Source organism: Cotesia glomerata, linkage group LG6 (assembly GCF_020080835.1).
Source record: "Cotesia glomerata isolate CgM1 linkage group LG6, MPM_Cglom_v2.3, whole genome shotgun sequence".
NCBI classification, from domain to species: Eukaryota; Metazoa; Arthropoda; class Insecta; order Hymenoptera; family Braconidae; genus Cotesia; species Cotesia glomerata.
This window is the reverse complement of record NC_058163.1, coordinates 2,037,935-2,056,954: the sequence shown is the minus strand read 5'-3', so window position 1 is coordinate 2,056,954 and position 19,020 is coordinate 2,037,935. Positions and strand designations below refer to the sequence as shown.

The following is a 19,020-nucleotide window of genomic DNA, read 5'->3' as shown; positions in this document are numbered from 1 at the left end:
GCCTCAGTCGAATATGATACTGAAGTTAGCATGAAAATAAAGTTAGCTATCGAAAAATTTTTATGATTTTTTTTTATTAAAAAAATGATGACAAAAAAATAAATTTTTATTTGTAAAAAAATTAAGTGGATTTTTTTTTTAATATTTTTTAGTTATAATTTAATAAATTGAGTAAAATAGAAAAATATAAAATATCGGCTAACTTTATTATTATTAAACATTGTTAATTTTTTGAGTTTTTTTATTTAATTATTAAATTATAGCTAAATAATATTTTTAAAAAATTGCACTTAGTTTTTTAAAAATGAATTTTTTTTTAATAATTTTTTCAATAAAAAAAATTCTAAAAATTTTTAGATGTCGGCTAACTTTATTTTCATACTTTATTTATGAATATAAAGTTAGTCGACGCTCGAAAATTTTTTATTTCTTAAAAATTAGAACTAAAAAACTATTTTTAAAAAATTCCACGTATAATTTTTAAAATTTTCTTCATGTGAAAATTTTTTTTTTTTAATTTTTTAAAAATTATTTTTCAATAAAATAAATTATAAAGATTTTTAAATGTCAGCTAATTTAATTTTCATCTTTATTTTTATCAGCCGAATGTGCAAAACATGAAAATAAATTTTAGAATTTTTTTTTTTAAATAAATTATGGCAAAAAAAATTGACATGAAGAAATTAAAAAAAATAAAAAATGCAATTTTTTAAACAAATTTGTTTGTTGAAAAAAAAATTAAAAAATTCTTTAGTGACTAACTTTAATGTAAAACATGATTGTTATTCATTTATTTTATTTATTTATTTATTTATTTATTTATGCAACAACTTCAAGGTTGTTGATATCAAAGACCTCTTCGTTATAATAATGAACTTGTATTTTCAGGCTATCACTTGTCATTTTTATTCCAACTATCACTTTTATTTTTTTTTATAGATAATTTATATTTAATATAATTATAATATTAATTTTATTGTAACTAAATAGTTTTTTTTTTTTAATAAAATTAAAAAATTTTAAATACCAGCTGTAGATATACCTGGAACATAATATAGCAAAAAATAACTATAGTAAATTTTCTATACTGTGATTATTATTTATTCTCGGTTTCTCGTTAGTAACGTTAATGCTTCGTATTTTGTGTTGGATTTATTTTCTCCAAAAATTAATAAAATAAAAATGAAATTATTGACACACAATATGTTGACATCTCGAGGATTAAAAGGAGTATCTGTCGGATATCCTCTCGGGATTGTGGTAAGTTATTAATCACTTGTAATTTATATTTTTGAATATTCACAAATGGTTTGTGTACACGGTGGGTTAACACGTGGGTGGTTATTATATTGATCGTTATTTTGTAAATTAAAAAACACTATTTTCACTCTAGTTAACATAATAATTATTTTTTTTCAGGCCACAGACATTAAAGTTGCGGACATTGATTTTAATTCCGAGTTTATTGCCAGAGTTATTCCTAAAATTGATTGGAATACACTATGGACTGCTGCACACAGTGTTAGTATTTTTTAACATTAAATTTAGCTGTCGACAATTTAAAAAAAAAAAAAAATTATTAAAAAAATGAACTTGTAGAAATTTAATAAAATTAAAAATGCAATTTTTTTTTTTAAATTTTCTAAAACAAATTTTTTTGTTAAATAAAGTTACAGCTAAATTAAATATAATATTTTTAAAAAAATTGTACTCAATTTTATTTCTGAAATTAAATTTTTTTTATAAAAATTTATGAAAATTAAGTTAGCCATTTAAAAAATTTTATGATTTTTTTTATTAAAGAATTATTACAAAAAAATTTTTTCATTTGTTAAAATCTTGAAAAACTAAAAGTGCAATTTTTTAAAAATATTTTTTAGTTATAATTTAATAAATTAAGCAAAATAAATAAATAAAAAATGTCGGCTAATTTTATTATTGTAAAAATTTCTGCTAATTTAAGTTTTATAATTATAGAACTAATAATTAATTAATTAATTTTTGCTCAACAGATAGGACACGTCGGTGAATTGCCGCAAACTTTAATCCAAAATTTTGAAAACAACGAAGATTTTCTCCGTAAAGTGCACCACGTATTACTGGAAGTAGAAGTAATAAATGGCGACTTAGTTTGTCCCGAATCGGGCCGAAAATTCCCGATTAATGACGGGATTCCCAACATGTTGTTTAACGAGGATGAAGTTTAACTTATTAATTAATTAATTATTGTTCCATATCAACGCAACAATTTTTTTTAAACAAAAAAAAAATCGGGGTAACTTTGGCCTTCTGCTGAGCTTAAAAATAAATAATTGTTCTTTTTGAATTATTAATGGCCACAGTTACGCCGACATAACCTACAATCAAACAATGAATTACTAGCAGCAGCCACTACTAAATTGTTTAAACATTTGTTTTTTTTTTTTTACGTAATATAATGTAGAGGTAAAAAAAGTGATAATAATAAATAATAAGTAATTAGGAGGGATACAGATAATTTTATTGCACAGATATGTATTAGGGATTACAATATAGAAATACATTAATTAATTTTAGTATTTTTTTTTTTTTTTCGTTTTTTTTTTTAATTTTTTCAACACCTAATTATTGTACCTACACCCTAGTGTAATTATTGTTAAGATAATTGTTTAAATAAATAAATCAATGACAGTTTGACAATTTTTTTACACTCCATTAACTATTGGCATTATCTAAATATATATTTTTACTTTAAATATTATTAGAAAATAATTTTTCTCTTATTATTAGTTTTAAAATTTATTTTTTTTTAAGTATCGGCGATTAAATTTGACACTTAAAAGTTATTTCACATTTTTCTAGACAAGAAATAAAATAAAAAATGTAAAAAGAAGAAATAAAATTGAATTGTTTATTATCTAGATGAATTAATTTATCTAACTAACTAATTAATTAATTTCTTCTTGTTTTATTTTCAAATATTTATTTTAATACTTATCAATAAAAGCTTTCTATATGCAATTTGGTAATCTATTGTTGAATAATAAATCAATACTATCATAGTTTTATTTGCTTTAATTATTTTTGGCATTTGTTCTACATTCAATGGAAGAAATATGTGATGGGACGATTAGTTTTTTCTTCTTACGTTTAAGTATTAGTAAAGCTGTTCTATTTTATAACTGTGTATCTTCACAACAAAATATTAATTTATCTGGAGCGAAATGTTTAATTCTAGTTTATCTTCTGAGCAATTTATCGTAAAGGATTGTCTCAAATTATTACTTTGTTCCTCTATGACTAAAAACTTAACCTCAAATTTAAAACAAAGATACACAGTGTCTGCAAAAAGCTCATTAACTAGTCAACTGGATAAATATGTATATGGAATTTTATAATGAAAATATACTCAAAATATATATATTATTGTTCCTTTCTATAATAATAATAATATTAATTATTATTAACTGTCGACTGATCAAAAATTTTTAATACACATCATTTAACCAAAAAGCTATAAAAATAGCTTAACTAACGTCTCAACCACAGCCCATCTTTTTTAATTAATTACTGTATTTATATTTATTATTTATTTATTGTAACAAACCAATAACTCTACTATTTACAAAAAATTTTATGATAACCTCAACTCTAACCTTGAAACAAAGTGTTTGTATATATGGATACAAAATTTTGTAATTAATTAATTAAAAATTTTGTAATTAATTAGTTATTTATTAATAAATTAGTAATTAATTAGTTAGTTAGTAATTAATTAATTAGTTAGTAATTAATTAATTATATTTTGTAATTAATTTAAAATTTTTAATTGATTAATTATTTTAAAAATCTAAAGGTATTTTTTGTATCAATTAAAAATATTTATTTGGAATTAATTGGTCAAATAGTTCCCAAAATATTAAAACAAGTAAATTTACAACATTGTTTCTGAACAATATAAAAACTAACCTCAAAAATTGAGAAATATAAATGCAATATTAAAATGACATATAAAATTAGTTTGTAATAAAGTTATTGGTCTGCTCTACAAAAAATTAACTTGATAGTTATTCATAATTAATTAATTAGTTAAGTAATTATTTTGTCTCGATTAAAAGGCAGGATTGTTTTTTTTATCTTTTGGATGAAAGCTATATGAAAATACATCTGTACATTTATAATATGGCACATTTTAAAATTACTAATTACTTTACCACCGTTAATCGTTAACTAATTATTGTATTAGTTATTAATTAGCTGGGTAGGTTTTTTTTTTTTTTTTAAATATGCAACAGCATCGGACGTTTAAGAGTGATTTACAGTAAACAAAGGTGTTTAATACTTTTAAATTATACTTGAGATTGGCAAACAATCAACAATTGTTTAATTAATACTGAATTTACGTAATTGGCAATCTCAATATTCAGTTTACAACCTACTACAATATAATTAATTAACATAAATAAATGTTTGGGTAATAAAATTAACAAAAATTGAACAAAAAATACTAGCCTACAAATTATAGCTCAGCGCCTGAATTTTTAAGGCCGAAAGGTTTGGATAAAATTTTTTTGGCACAATTTTTTTGTAAACTAGTACTATTATTGAGCAACTAATTAAAAAAAGTAAGTGAAGATATGTTTAAAATAAATCTTACGTATTACTGGCCGGCAAAATTAGTCCTGAATAAATTGGACGATATTTTTGATAGTAAAAATTTGAAAAGAATAAAAATATTTTGAATATTAAGTTATAACAAAATTGATAGATTAGTAAGAAAAGAAACAATTGCACATGTCTCATTTACCGCGGCTTTCAGTATTAGCAGCGTTTCTCTGTGAGTAAATAGAACCTTGAGCAAGCCCGCGTAGTGGTCCTTTTCTCAAGTCGGCATTTGGACCCTTTGCAAGACCGCAAGATCCTGACACCAGCGATAAATCACGTCCAACAGCCAGAGATTTGATGCTGGTTGTTTCTTTAGTTAACAATAGTGTGTCTGGACCAGCCCACGGTGCATAATCAGGCCTTTGAAATAAAAATTAATTACCAATCTTTTAAATAAAAATAAATATTTAATATACTTACAATAATAAATCATTATCGGGACCTTTAGCTAAATCTGGATTAGCACCAATTGGTTTTGTAATATAAGGCGATTTATATTCACTGTCTTCTGTTGTACTTGTACCACGTGATATTCTATTGAAATAATAATTATTATATTTTCTTAAATATTGATGTTTTTTAAGATATAAGCTCATCCCGATGTTGCAATCATCAAGAGCTTTCATTTGAGTACCCACATGCATTTTTGATATATTTTTCATATATATATATATATATATGAAATATATAAAAAATTGATGTGGGTGCTGAAATGAAAGGTCTCGATGAGTGTAACATCAAAATGAGCTTATATCTTTAAAAATGTCAATAGTTTACGAGATACAAGGTAATTTCTTAATTATTGACATTTTTTAAAATATAAACTCATTTCGATGTTACACTCATCGAGATCTTTCATTTGAGTACCCACATGGTATTTTTTATATATTTTATATATATGGTATTTGTGAAATATATAAATATATAAAATATATGAAAAATTGATGTGGGTACTCAAATGAAAGGTCTTGTTGACGAGTGTAACATCGGGATGAGCTTATATCTTTATAAATGTCAATAGTTTACAAGATTCAGGGTAATTTCTTAATTATTGACATTTTATCATATAAATACACTGGCCACAAAATTTTGCTTATTCTCTTAATAATGTAGATTAATTAATGAATAAAGTAAAAAAAAAAAAATTACTTGTGAGTCTCAATTTTATTTTTCGAGCGTTTTGATTTATCAGCATCATCCTTGGGTATCTTTTTGATTGGCGACGCTGTCAATTTAATAGCTTCAGTTATTGGCGGACTGTCTTTTCTCTCATCACTTCTACTACTGCAAAATAATAAAGTAAATAATTGATCAATCAATAACTAATTAATTAAATTAATTAAATTAATTAAATTAATTAAATAATATACCTGTGACTACTCGATGTACGCAAAGGCTGAACAGCTTCTTCAGCAATCATAATATCCAATATATGAACAGCTTTTTCTTCATCGTAATCAACGCTGTCCATTGCCAGCGCTATCACTCTGTCCGGTACCGATTTATATTTTTCCATCAATTTTGTCTTCACTAAAAATTAAATTAAATTAAAACTCAAAATTAAAAGTAACTAAAAAAAAAAAAAAATACTTACACTTTGTCTTTTCTTCAGCACTTTTCATACGCGGCGGTGGCGTAGGCGCAACCTTGCTGACCTTATGTATATCTTCTTTGGGACGTATTAGAGATTTGCTTGGTCCAGTTGGATTTTTCTTCTCGTATCCCTGCTCGATTAATTTTTCCGACGCCTTTTGAACATTATTATCACTCTGCTCCAGTATGTCAAGCAATAATGTTTCGTCGACTTTTGGAAACACATTTTTCAGGTACCTGGATAATTAATTAACACCATAATAATTAATTAGTCCCCTTACAATTATTTATTTACAGTGCATTAATTTTGATACAATTTAAAAATAATTATAACTATTTGCTACAGTTTCTAAATTTTGTTGCAGGATCCATGCTAAATTTTTTTTAAAAAATATGATTAATTAAATTACTGTTGTTAATTAATCTGCAATAATTAATTAATTGCACATGCTAACATGCTTATTAAGACAACGAATAACTTTAAATAAATTGTAATTTTTTGTCTTCAATATTTAATCCATAATTTTGAATTAAATTTTTTTTTTAAGAAGACTATATTTTAATATTAAATATATTCTTCTTAAGACAGCAGATACCTTAATAAATAACCTTCAAAAATTTATTTTTAGAATAAAATATTTAAGTCCTGTTTAAAAACAAAAATAAAATAAGAATTTACATGCTAGCATTTGTCTAAACAAAAAATAACGAAAATTAAAAAGATCCTGAAGTTTAAAAAACTGAAATAAAAAATAAAAAATTACAATTACATGCTAGCATTTATCTAAACAAATATTCTAGCGCCTAAAAATAATGAATAATTTTTGGGTGATACTGAAAAAAAAATAAAAAAAATATTTCGAAAAGAATATATTGTTAAATAAACCTAAGTTTCATTTTTGGGGAGTGTGGTGTTGGCCTTGCACCACGCGGTGGACTCAATGTTATAGCTGCATGTATTGCATGAGCTGGTAGACGCCATCTCGGAATAGCGTAATTAGAATGTACTCCGACGGGTGTACATGGACCTGGTGCGCAAAGTGGATTCTTCTCGATTTGTAGCGCACTTACAACCAATGCTGGTCTATTATTATATCTGAAATAGATTCGCTCAACAACTTAGGATCTAAACCATCGCCCCTTTTATTTAATGTTAATTTTTTTAGTAAGTTAGTTTTCATTTTCAACCAAAACAATATTTAATCTAGTATTTTTTAATTAAATAGTTACTTTTTAAGAAGGAGACGAATGTGAGTGTCGGAAACTGTTGGAAAAATAGCGTTTATTTTGGCAACTTGCAGCTCGACGTCCGATCCTTGGATGAAGGACGATTCCATATTCTTCATTGGTGTCGGTGAACCTATTGTCATATCACCGAATTTATTTGTTGTCGCACTTATTGATCTTGATGTTGACATCGGTGTCTTCAAGTCCTTAAAAAATAATATTTATAATTAGAATGTCTTTATTAATTTTTTTTAATTTTTTACAACAAGAAAGATAGGCTCAAATTTTTTAAAAAATTTTCAAATTCAATTTTGCAGCAGACAAAATTTCATAAATTAAAAAAAAAAAAAAAAATATAGACAATTTTTTTTTGGGTAATATTCATAAAAAATTTAAAATTATTATCGAATAATTTTCCAAGAAAATAATAACCATATAAAAAAATATTTTTTCTGAAGAAAATTTAATAAATAAATTAATAATAAACAGATGTTACAACACGATTATAATTCCTGGGAAAAAATCAGTATTTTATAAAACAAAGTTTCAGTTTTTAAGATAAGACTCTGATCTTAATATTATATCATCAATCATTTTAACCCAACAAGATAAATAAATTTATTTTGCACTATTTCGCTGATTATTTTTCAAGAGGTTGTTAGAATCAAACAAAACATGAAGACTAAAGTTCTCTGTGCAGTTGCAATAATTGCATTTTCTTGTGTTATTTCAGTGATGAGCTACCGTGTAAGTAATTAATTTATTCTTTGTTTTATTTTCATTAAAAAAATTTTTTATTTTTATTTTAGACGGCCGGAACTTGAAAATATGATTGCTTCCCAGATTACATGAAAATTGACTTTAACCGCCAGACTCCATTGCACGAAGTAACACTCTCAGCAAGTTCAATCGCATTTCCACGATGTTCAAAAAAATTCATGCCTGGAGAGCCAGCGGTTATGGAGATAAATTTTGAAAAATGCACGGGAGGAGGTAAAAACTTTCAATTAAATGTCATGGAATATAAACCCGGTGAAATGGATCAATCATTGTACAGTTTGGAAATTTTCTGTGAAAACAAACCTATTGCTTAATTTTTTATCACATATTAATTGTTTTAAAAAATATTTAACAATTTATAAATTAATTATTTTTCTGATACATAAACAATTTTTTTTTTTTTTTTTTGGTAATGAGAGTGTTTAAATCTGAAAGAAGAAATAATATTCATAAAAAATTTTTAATTATTATTGAATAATGTTTCAAGATAATAATAACCATAAATAAATAATAATTATCCTGGTGTAAAGAAAATTAAATAAATACATTAGTGATAAATGGATATTACAACACAATTATTATAATCCTTGAGGAAAATTACGCTATTAGATAAAAAAAAAAATCAATATTTCATAAAACAAAGCTTTCATTTTTAAGATAAGACTCTGATGAGTCAATATTATATCATCAATCATCTTAATGACCTAAGTAATCAATTATGTAACCCAACAAAATATATATAAGTTTGTTTTACACTATTTCGCTGATTGTTCTCCAAGAAGTTGTTAGAATCAAACAAAACATGAAGACTAAAGTTCTCTGTGCAATTGCAATAATTGCATTTTCTTGTGTTATTTCAGTGATGAGCTACCGTGTAAGTAATTAATTTATTCTTTGTTTTATTTTCATTAAAAAAATGTTTTATTTTTATTTTAGACAGCCGGAACTTCAAAATATGATTGCTTCCCAGGTTATATGAAAATTGACTTTGACCGCCGGACTCCATTGCACGAAGTAACACTTTCAACAAATTCATTCCAAACTCCAGGATGTTCAAAAAAATTCATGCCCGGAGAGCCTGCGGTTATGGAGATAAATTTTGAAAAATGCACGGGAGGAGCTGAAAACTTTAAATTAAATGTCGGGGAATTCAAGCCCGGTGAAATGGATCAATCATTGTACAGTTTGGATATTTACTGTGAAAACAAACCTATTGCTTAATTTTTTAATACTAAAATAAATAAATTAAACAATTTATTGTTTTAAAAAAATGAAAGCTTTTAAATGTACCAACAAAATTTAATAAATACAATTTATAAAATTATTTTTCTGAAATATAGAAAATTTTTAATTGATAAAATTTATTTAAATAAAATAAATTCATTAATGATAAAGCTCACAAGAAAAATTTATAAATCAAAGTTTAAACGCTAGATAATTTAATCAATGTTACTATCATTAATCATAATGATGATGCTAGTGACATCATTGATTTTTCATAACGTTAAAAATTATATATAAAGTGTAATGTTGTTATTTTGCATCATTCTGTTAGTTGATTAAAGATAAAATATGAAGAATTTAATCTTAGCATTTGTCACAATATTTAGTGTAATTACAGCAATTGCTCGACCAGTAAGTTTAATTATTATTATTTTATATTTAACAATTATGAAATTTAATTTAGCAGATATTTAATAATTTTAAGAATTTTTTTAACAAATAAATTATAGTAAAATAAAATTGACATGTAGAAATTTTAAAAAATGAAATTTTTTAAAAATAATTTTTTTGTTAAATAAAATTAAAAAATTGTCGTGACTGCTAACTTTAATGTCATTAAATAATTATATCGATTTCAGGTCAGTGAAAATTTGAGTTATGAATGCTTGGAGTCATCTGTCAAACTTAACTTCAAGCGCAAATCTCCACTTCATGAAGTGACACTCAATACAAATTTATTCCGGGTTAAGGAGTGCAATAGAAAATTTTCAATAGACGAACCCACGATAATGGAAATCAATTTTGACAAGTGCACCTTGGGAGCTAAAAATTTCTTTATTAATGTAGAAGAATTTAAACCGGGAGAAATTGATTCTTTACTGTACAGTTTGCCGGTTTATTGTGAAAATTTAATTCCGGTTTATTCACTATAAAAAGCAAATAAATAATCTATTAAAATTTATTGTAAAAGAATTGTTTTTTTCTTAAAAGAAGTAAAAAAAGTTTTTTGTTAATTTTTCCCATAGATTTATACATTAAGAATATTTAAATAATTATTTATAATTTTTTAACCATGAAATTATTATGAAAAAAAATTTTATAAAAAAAATTAAAAAAAAATTATTAGTGGAAATTTTTGAGAGTTTTTTTTACTGTAATTGATTTAATTGTAAAAATTTTTATAATAATAAAGTTAGCCGACGATTTTAATTTTTTTTTTAATAATTGAATTAGAACAAAAAAATATTTTTTAAAAATTGCACTTACAGTTTTTAAAGTTTTTTACAAGTGAAAATTTTTTTCTGATTTTTTTTTAATCATTTTTTCAATAAAAAAAAAATTCTACAAATTTTTAAATGTCGGCTAACTTCATTTTCATAAATTTTTATGAAAATTAAGTTAGCCGACATTTAAAATTTTTTTTATTAAAAAAATTATTGTAAAATAATAAAAAAAATTCATTTGTTAAAAACTTGAAAAATTATAAGTACAATTTTTAAAGAATATTATTTAGTTCTAATTTAATAATTAAAAAAAATCAAAAAATTAAAATCGTCGGCTAATAATAATAAAGTAAGCCGACATTTTTGATTTTTTTATTTTGCTTAATTTATTAAATTATAACTAAAAAAATATTTTTAAAAAATTGCACTTGTAGTTTTTGAAGCTTTTAACAAATGAAAATTTTTTTTTTAAATTTTTTGTAATAATTTATTAATAAAAAAAATCATGAAAATTTTTAGATTTCGGCTAACTTTATTTTCATGGCTAACTTTAGTGTTATAAAATTTTTTGATGAAAATTAAGTTAGCCGACATTTTTAATTTTTTTATTTTGCTTAATTTATTAATTTATAACTAAAAAATATTTTTAAAAAATTGCACTTGTAGTTTTTGAAGCTTTTAACAAATGAAAATTTTTTTTTTTAATTTTTTGTAATAATTTATTAATAAAAAAAATCACGAAAATTTTTAGATTTCGGCTAACTTTATTTTCATGGCTAACTTTAGTGTTATAAAATTTTTTGATGAAAATTAAGTTAGCCGACATTTTTAATTTTTTTATTTTGCTTAATTTATTAATTTATAACTAAAAAATATTTTTAAAAAATTGCACTTGTAGTTTTTGAAGATTTTAACAAATGAAAAAAATTTTTTTTTCATTTTTTTATTATAATTCTTTAATAAAAAAAATCGTATAAATTTTTAGATGTCGGCTAACTTTATTTTCACAATTTTTTGACAGTTGTCAGTTAATTTCAGTATTATAAATAATTAATACTCACAAAATGAAAAATAAAAAAGCATACCTGCAAACATGGTAAAAAAGCAGGCTGTGGATTATTGTACGGAGATGGATAAACTTGCGGTGCTCGGTGTGTTGCAGAATAAACAAAGCCACCACCAATATTACCGCTCTTAATAGTAACAATTACCATTTATGTCAATTATCAAATCCAATAGCAGCGTTAAAAACAAACCCACTTATTATGTCAAAGAAAATTTTATCATGCAAATTACTCATACGCAGTTAATTAATACGAGTAATTTTTAAGTTTTTTTTTGCTAGCATTACCTGGAGCGGTATAGCTTCATGAGAATTTCCATTTGATGAATTTGTAGCTGTGGAATTTTGCCCGTGAACATATTGTGCGTACTGCCAATATCTTACGCGCGGATCTTCCCATGATGTTGCACAATTAAAGTGATTTATAAAATACCTGGACAAATAAATCACATTAGAATTTTATCCAATAATAATAATAATAATAATAACAACAATAATAGATAATTTTGTTAAGATTGTATGGGGGAGTGGGTGTCGCTTTTAAAGTATGTAAATAAAAAATATTGAAGATAAATAAATGATCCAAAAATGCAAGAGGGCTCTTAGAAGGTGCAAAAATAATTTAAGAGCTTTTAAACTTACGGGCGACCACTTCTTATGTCATATCTGCACTCCCAACCAGGTGGTAATTGACTCCTGTCACTTTGATCCGCCATTTTTTTATTTTCCACTACCTGACGTTTACGTTTACACGAATAATGGGATAAGGTTAAATAGGGGGGATCATTTTTAATCAGGAAAATTTATCATACTGAAGTTAGCTGACAACTGTCAATTTTTTTAAAATGCTTATAACAAAGTTACAACACAAAAAGTAATTTTAAAAATTTTCACTGATTATTTTCTTTAATTTTTAATTGTAGAATCTTTTTATTTAATTTTTCATAATAATTTAATTATTATAAAACTTTAATTCTGTCAACTTCAGTGTTATGAAAATTTTAGATTTTCTTAAGATGGCGCTCGATTTTAAAATGTCTGTTTGGCGCGAAAATTTAAATTTTATTTAAATTCAAATTTTATCTAAAAAAATTTATAATTTTTTTTTTTTTTAAGTGTATTAAATGTAATTGATTTAAAAAAAAATTTTTTAAGAAATATTAATTAAAAAATGAAAATGAATTTTTTTTTATTGAAAAAATAATTACAAAATTAAAAAAAAATTTTTGATTTTTAAAAATCTTTAAAAACTGTTCTAATTTAATTATTAAAAAAAAAAAACAAATTAAAAACGTCAGCTACTTTTAGTATTATATTAAAAATATTACTTTCAAGTTTTGAAAATATAATTAATAATGAAAAAAAATTTTTTTTAAGAAATATTAATTAAAAAATGAAAATTTAGTCGTCATTGAAAAATTCTTAGAATTTTTTTTTATTAAAAAAATTTCATTTGTAAAAAATATTTTTTTGTTTTAATTTAATTAAAAAAAAAAATTAAAAACGTGAGCTAACTTTAGTATTATATTAAAAATATTATTCTAGCTTTAATTTACTAATTATTAATTTAAATTGTTAATAAGAAAGACTTAAAATTAATTTAAAAATAAAAATTAATAATTAACATCAGAATTTAAACATTTTATTGTACCTAATCTTATATAATTAATTTGAAAGTTAAATGAACAATAATTACTATCACTCCAAAATAAAATTTAAGATTCATCATTTAAATCATAAAACTAAAATTAGCCGACAGCCAAAAATTTTTATTTTTTTTTTATTAATTGAATTAGCCTTAAAAAAATATATCTTTAAAAAATTGCACGTATAGTTTTTAAAATTTTTTACATGTGTAATTTTTTTTAAAAATAATTTTATTAATAAAAAAAATTCTGAAAATTTTCAGCTTCCGCTTATTTTATTTTCATGAAAATTAAATTAGCCGACATTTAAAAATCTTTACAATTTATTTTATTGAAAAATAATTTTTAAAAAATTTTTAAAAAAATTTTCACATGTATAAAATTTTAAAAATTATACGTGGAATTTTTCAAAAATAGTTTTTTAGTTCTAATTTTTAAGGAATAAAAAATTTTCGAGTGTCGGCTAACTTTATATTCATTTTATTTTCATATTTTTCTTCCAGCAAATAAACTGTCTTTTAATACAACATATTGATTGAATAAATAAATACAGTGAGTTATAACATGATATTTACAAATAATACGAGTCTAGGTTGGCGGATGAAAAAATATCTAAATGAGGTAGCATGAAGTAATGATCTTTTCTACATGTCAAAAAATATCTGATAAAATTATTGTTCGAGTTTTTCTTTCTCCTAATTAATTAATTATTTATTTTCAGCATCAGCGATAGCCTTCCTCTTGGGTTTGGGGTTCAAGATCCAGTGGTCTACCATACCGTAGAGCATTCCGATTCCTAGACTTCCGACCACCACAGACTGGGCTGTTACACGGAGCTGGATTAAAAATAATGAAGGTGGTGAATCTTTGGGTCTTTTTGCGAATCTGTAGCCTCCTATTATTGCTGTTGCTATGAAGCCAGTGACTCCTGTAAAATTATTTTAAAATAATAAAATTTTTAACTTTTACACGTTGAATTTTTTTAATAAAAAATTATTAGTGATAGATTTATTATTTACTTACCAACCATAAGAAAGGGATTGCCTGAAAAACTTCTCCACATTTGTTGCATAGGTGTTTCATCAACAATTATTTCTCTGCGACGGTCCATTTTTAATAATTATTAATTATCAATTAATCAGCAAACTTTTTGTCTTTAATTCGAGTTCTATTTTTTCGACGCTATCACTGAAAATTAAATAAAATATTTAAAATTTATCTAACTACGCAATGTTACGTTATATTACGTCATAAAATATGAAATATTAAATTTTGAGGTTAGGAAAAAATTAAAATCAATAAAAAATCACAGAAATCACAGAAATTAATTTAAAAATCTATCAATTATTATAAAAAAAAAAAATAAAAATTAATTTTTGTATTTATTGAAATTAATTGTTGAAATTTAAGAGAAAAATTTATTACAAAAATTTTAATTAGCGTTCACTTACACAGCTAAGTTCATATCACATGGTGATAATTAATAACTTAAACTTTTAATCACGTGTTAATTAAAAATAAATTAATTGTTTAAAAATATTACGACCTTAACCTTGGCGAGAATGAGGACAAAGTCGAAAAAATTTCTTTTTTTTACTGTTTTTTAATTTTTTAGCAATTAAAAAAAAAATTATTAATGCAGCTAAATACAATTAGTGTGATTTTTTTAGATAAAGATTTATATTAATTGAATTTTTACATACCATTTGTTAATAAGCTATCAAATAATTGAGTTACAACGCTGAGACTCCATAATCAGCTGAGCGTTGAATGAGACTAGTAATTTGGAGTTGACGCAAGTAGATATAAGTATGTGAGAATAGATGTGAGAGGAGTCACGTCATTAAAATATGTTTCCTGATGCAACAATGACGTCAAAATTATTATTGTAAAGTAAGAAGATTTAATAATTGATTTTTTTTTTCTTTCAACAACAATAATAATAATAATAGTATGATAAAAACCATAGAATTTTTTATTATAATAAAATTTGTATTGATAAAAAAATGTTATTATTATTATTATTAATAATAATTTTAAAATAATTTAAATAATAAAAAACAGCTGTTTTAATTTCTTACCAAGAAAAAATCTTAAAAATAATTATTTACAAGTTATGATAGACATTGAAAATTATTCTAGAATTTATAATAATTAAATTTAATTAAAAAATTCCACATGTGAAAACTAATAAAAATAACAAGTAAAAATTTTGACAAGTATTTTTTTAGTGTAATTAATTTGTTATTAAAATTTTTAATAATTGACAGCTGACGGCTAACTTCATATTACAAGTTTGAATATTTCGCGGCGTATCACTAGCGCCACCTACAGGATCAAAAGTGAACAAAAATAACCTTAATTATTTTTCAGAGAAAACATCGGATTGCGGATTAAATATATTGAGTGATTTAAAAAGATTCTAAAGCACATGTGAGTTTAACCTAAAAAAAAAATTTATTTTAATTAAAAATAATAAAAAAATGGGAGTAGAAAATACCGAAAAAGACGTGAGCATTGACGTAGGAAGTTTGTGCGTGTTTGATGATACTCCAGTGGACATAACGAGTTTAAAATCAAACGGGAGTGATTATTTAAAATCATTGACGCAGAGCAACACGCAATTTTTAATAAATAAAATATGGGAGTTGCCAGTGAAGCGGGTTGACGAGTCAATTGTAGCAGAGCTTCCTAAGCCGCAGACAAGCTTACCACGTGGAAGAGTAGTTCCCAAGCCGAAGCCGCTGACCAAGTGGGAGAAGTTCGCCAAGGAGAAGGGAATCCGCAAGCAGAAGAAGGCCAAGTCCAAGCTGGAATGGGACGAGGAGCTCGGTAAGTGGATCCCGCTTTACGGATATAAAAAGAATAAATCCCTGGAGCAGAAGGACTGGTGCGTGGAGATCAACGGCAAGAATGACAACCCCATCCAGGAGGCGCTTAAGAAGAAAGAGGAGCGAGTTAGCAAGAACGAGCTCCAGCGACTCCGGAATATTGCTCGTGCTAATGACATCAAGCTGCCCAAGGTCGGGATTCCCAGTGACGAGAAGTTCTCCAGCTCCAAGCAGCTCGCTGTGGCCACCACTGTCGCCAGAGTCTCCACGGCTTCTGTTGGTAAGTTCCAGGGGAAGCTGCCTAAAGAGAAGGACGCCAAGGACAAGCTTCTCCACCAGGTCCCCGGGTTGATCAAGAAGCGCAAGGCCGTTGCCATGAACCCTGTTGATGAGAGGAAGATCAATGCTTCGTTGGTTAATGATATTATTAATAAGAAGACTCACAAGGATATTGTTAATGTCCAGACCGCTGCTCAGGTCATCAGGGAGGCTGATAATCAACATTCTGCTAGGAAGAAGGGCAAGAAGGTTGCTGGAAGTAAGTCCGGGAAGAAACCTAAGGCTGGTAAAGGAGAGCGTAATTTGAAGAAGAAAGTCGGGGGGAGAAAGCGGCGATAGATTCTTGTAATTTTTTTTATGGTAAATAAAATATTTAATAATCCAATTTTTCAGGTTTTTTTTTTTATTTAATTAGGATTTATTTGTAAGCTGGAAATATAAAATATGGTAATTATACATTTTTTTATTCAATTAACATTTAATAAACATGAATAACAATTAACTAGCAACCTTGCGGTAACTTGTCAACTATAAATAAATAAAACTTTGCTTTATTAAATAATGACTTTTGTTAAATTGTACTGTAATTTTTTAACTATTGACGTTTTTAAAGATATAAGCTCATCTCGGTATAACACTCATCAACAGCTTTCATTTGAGTACCCACATGCATTTTTGGTATATTTTTCATATATACATATATGTAATATATATATAAATATATAAAATATATGAAAAATTGATGTGGGTATTCAAATGAAAGGTCTCAATGAGTATAACGTCAAGATGAGCTTATATCTTTAAAAATGTCAATATTTCACAAGATACAAGGTCATTTGTTAATTATTTCCATTTTTTAAGATATAAACTCATTTCGATGTTACACTTATCAAGACCTTTCATTTAAGTACCCACATGGCATTTTTTATATATTATATATATATATGGTATTTGTGAAATATCGAAAATATATGAAATATATGAAAAATTGATGTGGGTACTCAAATAAAAGGTCTTGATGAATGTAACATCAAGATGAACGAATATCTTTAAAAATATCAATAGTTCACAAGATACAAGGTAATTTCTTAATTATGATTAATTTTTAAGTGATGGATGCTGCAAATATAAAATATGGTAATTATAAATATTTTTTTTTTTCAACTTTTTATTCAATTAACATTAAGTAAACATGAATAACAATAAATGATTAATGATTAATGAAGATGATTTAATGAAAATACTAATTAATCAATAAATCAATTATATAATAATTACAATAATCAATAAAAAAAATTACATTAGTTTTTAATAATTTTTAATCACACACTCATTCATAATTAATTATTTTTTCTATACAATTGCACAATTATTTACAACAACGGACGTGTATTTTTTTTATCAACAATTTCAAGCTTTACAATAATTTAAAATTTATTAATTTAAAAAAATGATTAAAAGAAAATTTAATTATAAACGGCGAATATATTTTCATTCTAGTTTTTTTTTTTTTTTGTCTTGTTCTCATTTATTTTTAATTAATTAAGTCTTCGAAATACGATTCCTAAACACCGATTCTACTATACGATTTTTCTATCTGTTAATTTATTATACACATTTTATTTTAAGTGATAATGAGCGTTTAATACTCTATAGTCGTTTTATTTTATTTATTATTTTTCATTAAATATACTAGTCACAAATTTTCGCTTGATAATTTGTTTTAAGTTTGATATTTTTTACTCATACGTAGACACCAATTTACTGGCATTCTCATATATATTTTTATTTTCTTATTGGCACAGATTTATTTATTTATCTGGACGATTTTCTTATGATTGTTTAAGTTTTTTTTAAATATGTCTTTAATACTCATTTTATTTTTTAAATATTTTAAATTCAACAAAAAAATCTCCTTTCATATATATATATATATATATATATATATATATATATATATATATATATATATATATATATATATATATATATATATATATATATATATATATATATATTTATTATATATTTTTATTTATATGCTTTTTGATAACTTTTTTTAGATTTGTGTAAAAAATTATTTGAAATATTTTTATGTTTTTTTAATTTCAATTTAGAATTTTATTTCATGATTTTTGATATTTTATTTTTTAATTTTAATTTAATAAAATAAAAAAAATTCATTTTTTTTTTAATTTCCAACACGGAAAAAACAAGATGACACTGGATATCATCCCAGATTATACTCAGTGATATCTGTGGTGTAAAAAAATTTCAGATAGCATTTAAAAAAATTCAGATTATACTCAGTATCATCTGGGATTATACTCAGTATCATCTGGGATTATACTCAGTGTAATCTTGTTCTTTCCGTGTAGAAATTTTAAAAAATAAAAAAATGAAATTTTTTTTAAATAATTTTTTGAAACAAATTTCTTTCCGTGAATTAAAAAATTAATTTTTTAAATAAAATAATTTAATTTCTTTAAAATGATAAAAATTCACACTTT

At 24.1% G+C, this 19,020-nt stretch overlaps 6 protein-coding genes across 9 annotated transcripts; 4 read left to right on the top strand and 2 right to left on the bottom strand.

The window, feature by feature from the left end:
- Window positions 1-1,091: 1,091 nt before the first annotated feature.
- Window positions 1,092-2,550, top strand: LOC123267533 (multifunctional methyltransferase subunit TRM112-like protein). The gene is made up of 3 exons (XM_044732203.1): window positions 1,092-1,260; window positions 1,420-1,521; window positions 2,013-2,550. Exons 1-3 carry the CDS (start codon window positions 1,183-1,185, stop codon window positions 2,205-2,207), a joined length of 375 nt encoding a protein of 124 aa, XP_044588138.1. The 5' UTR covers window positions 1,092-1,182; the 3' UTR covers window positions 2,208-2,550.
- Window positions 2,551-4,221: 1,671 nt separating this feature from the next.
- LOC123267530 lies at window positions 4,222-12,593 on the bottom strand. 3 transcript variants are annotated; one of them, XM_044732199.1, is made up of 10 exons: window positions 12,397-12,593; window positions 12,043-12,187; window positions 11,777-11,884; window positions 7,468-7,670; window positions 7,124-7,333; window positions 6,239-6,474; window positions 6,015-6,174; window positions 5,794-5,928; window positions 5,065-5,178; window positions 4,222-5,004 (listed from the first exon to the last, which is right to left on the bottom strand). In XM_044732199.1, the coding sequence occupies exons 1-10, from the start codon at window positions 12,468-12,470 to the stop codon at window positions 4,779-4,781; spliced, it is 1,611 nt and encodes a 536-aa protein (XP_044588134.1). In that variant the 5' UTR covers window positions 12,471-12,593; the 3' UTR covers window positions 4,222-4,778. The 3 variants fall into 3 exon arrangements, with proteins under 3 accessions (XP_044588134.1, XP_044588135.1, XP_044588136.1); XM_044732200.1 differs by lacking the exon at window positions 11,777-11,884 and having other exon boundaries at window positions 12,397-12,592; XM_044732201.1 differs by lacking the exon at window positions 7,124-7,333 and having other exon boundaries at window positions 12,397-12,591.
- LOC123267534 lies at window positions 8,125-9,503 on the top strand. Of its 2 annotated transcripts, none has more exons than XM_044732205.1 (2): window positions 8,125-8,211; window positions 9,181-9,503. In XM_044732205.1, exons 1-2 carry the CDS (start codon window positions 8,140-8,142, stop codon window positions 9,463-9,465), a joined length of 357 nt encoding a protein of 118 aa, XP_044588140.1. In that variant the 5' UTR covers window positions 8,125-8,139; the 3' UTR covers window positions 9,466-9,503. The 2 variants fall into 2 exon arrangements, with proteins under 2 accessions (XP_044588140.1, XP_044588139.1); XM_044732204.1 differs by lacking the exon at window positions 8,125-8,211 and adding an exon at window positions 8,988-9,118.
- LOC123267535 lies at window positions 9,729-10,429 on the top strand. The gene is made up of 2 exons (XM_044732206.1): window positions 9,729-9,879; window positions 10,107-10,429. Exons 1-2 carry the CDS (start codon window positions 9,817-9,819, stop codon window positions 10,398-10,400), a joined length of 357 nt encoding a protein of 118 aa, XP_044588141.1. The 5' UTR covers window positions 9,729-9,816; the 3' UTR covers window positions 10,401-10,429.
- A 1,271-nt stretch (window positions 12,594-13,864) lies between the features above and the next one.
- Window positions 13,865-15,212, bottom strand: LOC123267536 (HIG1 domain family member 1C-like). Its single transcript, XM_044732207.1, has 3 exons — window positions 15,104-15,212; window positions 14,424-14,588; window positions 13,865-14,328 (listed from the first exon to the last, which is right to left on the bottom strand). The coding sequence occupies exons 2-3, from the start codon at window positions 14,509-14,511 to the stop codon at window positions 14,108-14,110; spliced, it is 309 nt and encodes a 102-aa protein (XP_044588142.1). The 5' UTR covers window positions 14,512-14,588; window positions 15,104-15,212; the 3' UTR covers window positions 13,865-14,107.
- Window positions 15,213-15,777: 565 nt separating this feature from the next.
- On the top strand, window positions 15,778-16,895 carry LOC123267532 (ribosome biogenesis regulatory protein homolog). Its single transcript, XM_044732202.1, has one exon. It carries the CDS (start codon window positions 15,884-15,886, stop codon window positions 16,847-16,849), a length of 966 nt encoding a protein of 321 aa, XP_044588137.1. The 5' UTR covers window positions 15,778-15,883; the 3' UTR covers window positions 16,850-16,895.
- Window positions 16,896-19,020: the final 2,125 nt, after the last annotated feature.

Excerpts from the sequence above, each read along its gene's own strand:
- LOC123267532 (XM_044732202.1), top strand. The coding sequence starts at position 15,884 with ATGGGAGTAGAAAATACCGAAAAAGACGTGAGCATTGACGTAGGAAGT.
- LOC123267534 (XM_044732205.1), top strand. The coding sequence starts at position 8,140 with ATGAAGACTAAAGTTCTCTGTGCAGTTGCAATAATTGCATTTTCTTGT. Across the intron at positions 8,212-9,180 it reads TTTCAGTGATGAGCTACCGT|ACAGCCGGAACTTCAAAATA; the intron begins GTAAGTAATTAA and ends TTTTTATTTTAG.
- LOC123267535 (XM_044732206.1), top strand. The coding sequence starts at position 9,817 with ATGAAGAATTTAATCTTAGCATTTGTCACAATATTTAGTGTAATTACA. Across the intron at positions 9,880-10,106 it reads TTACAGCAATTGCTCGACCA|GTCAGTGAAAATTTGAGTTA; the intron begins GTAAGTTTAATT and ends TATCGATTTCAG.
- LOC123267533 (XM_044732203.1), top strand. The coding sequence starts at position 1,183 with ATGAAATTATTGACACACAATATGTTGACATCTCGAGGATTAAAAGGA. Across the intron at positions 1,261-1,419 it reads GATATCCTCTCGGGATTGTG|GCCACAGACATTAAAGTTGC; the intron begins GTAAGTTATTAA and ends ATTTTTTTTCAG. Across the intron at positions 1,522-2,012 it reads TATGGACTGCTGCACACAGT|ATAGGACACGTCGGTGAATT; the intron begins GTTAGTATTTTT and ends TTTGCTCAACAG.
- LOC123267530 (XM_044732199.1), bottom strand. The coding sequence starts at position 12,470 with ATGGCGGATCAAAGTGACAGGAGTCAATTACCACCTGGTTGGGAGTGC. Across the intron at positions 7,671-11,776 it reads CTTTTTTACCATGTTTGCAG|GACTTGAAGACACCGATGTC; the intron begins GTATGCTTTTTT and ends TTATTTTTTAAG. Across the intron at positions 6,475-7,123 it reads TCCCCAAAAATGAAACTTAG|GTACCTGAAAAATGTGTTTC; the intron begins GTTTATTTAACA and ends TTAATTATCCAG.
- LOC123267536 (XM_044732207.1), bottom strand. The coding sequence starts at position 14,511 with ATGGACCGTCGCAGAGAAATAATTGTTGATGAAACACCTATGCAACAA. Across the intron at positions 14,329-14,423 it reads CAATCCCTTTCTTATGGTTG|GAGTCACTGGCTTCATAGCA; the intron begins GTAAGTAAATAA and ends ATAATTTTACAG.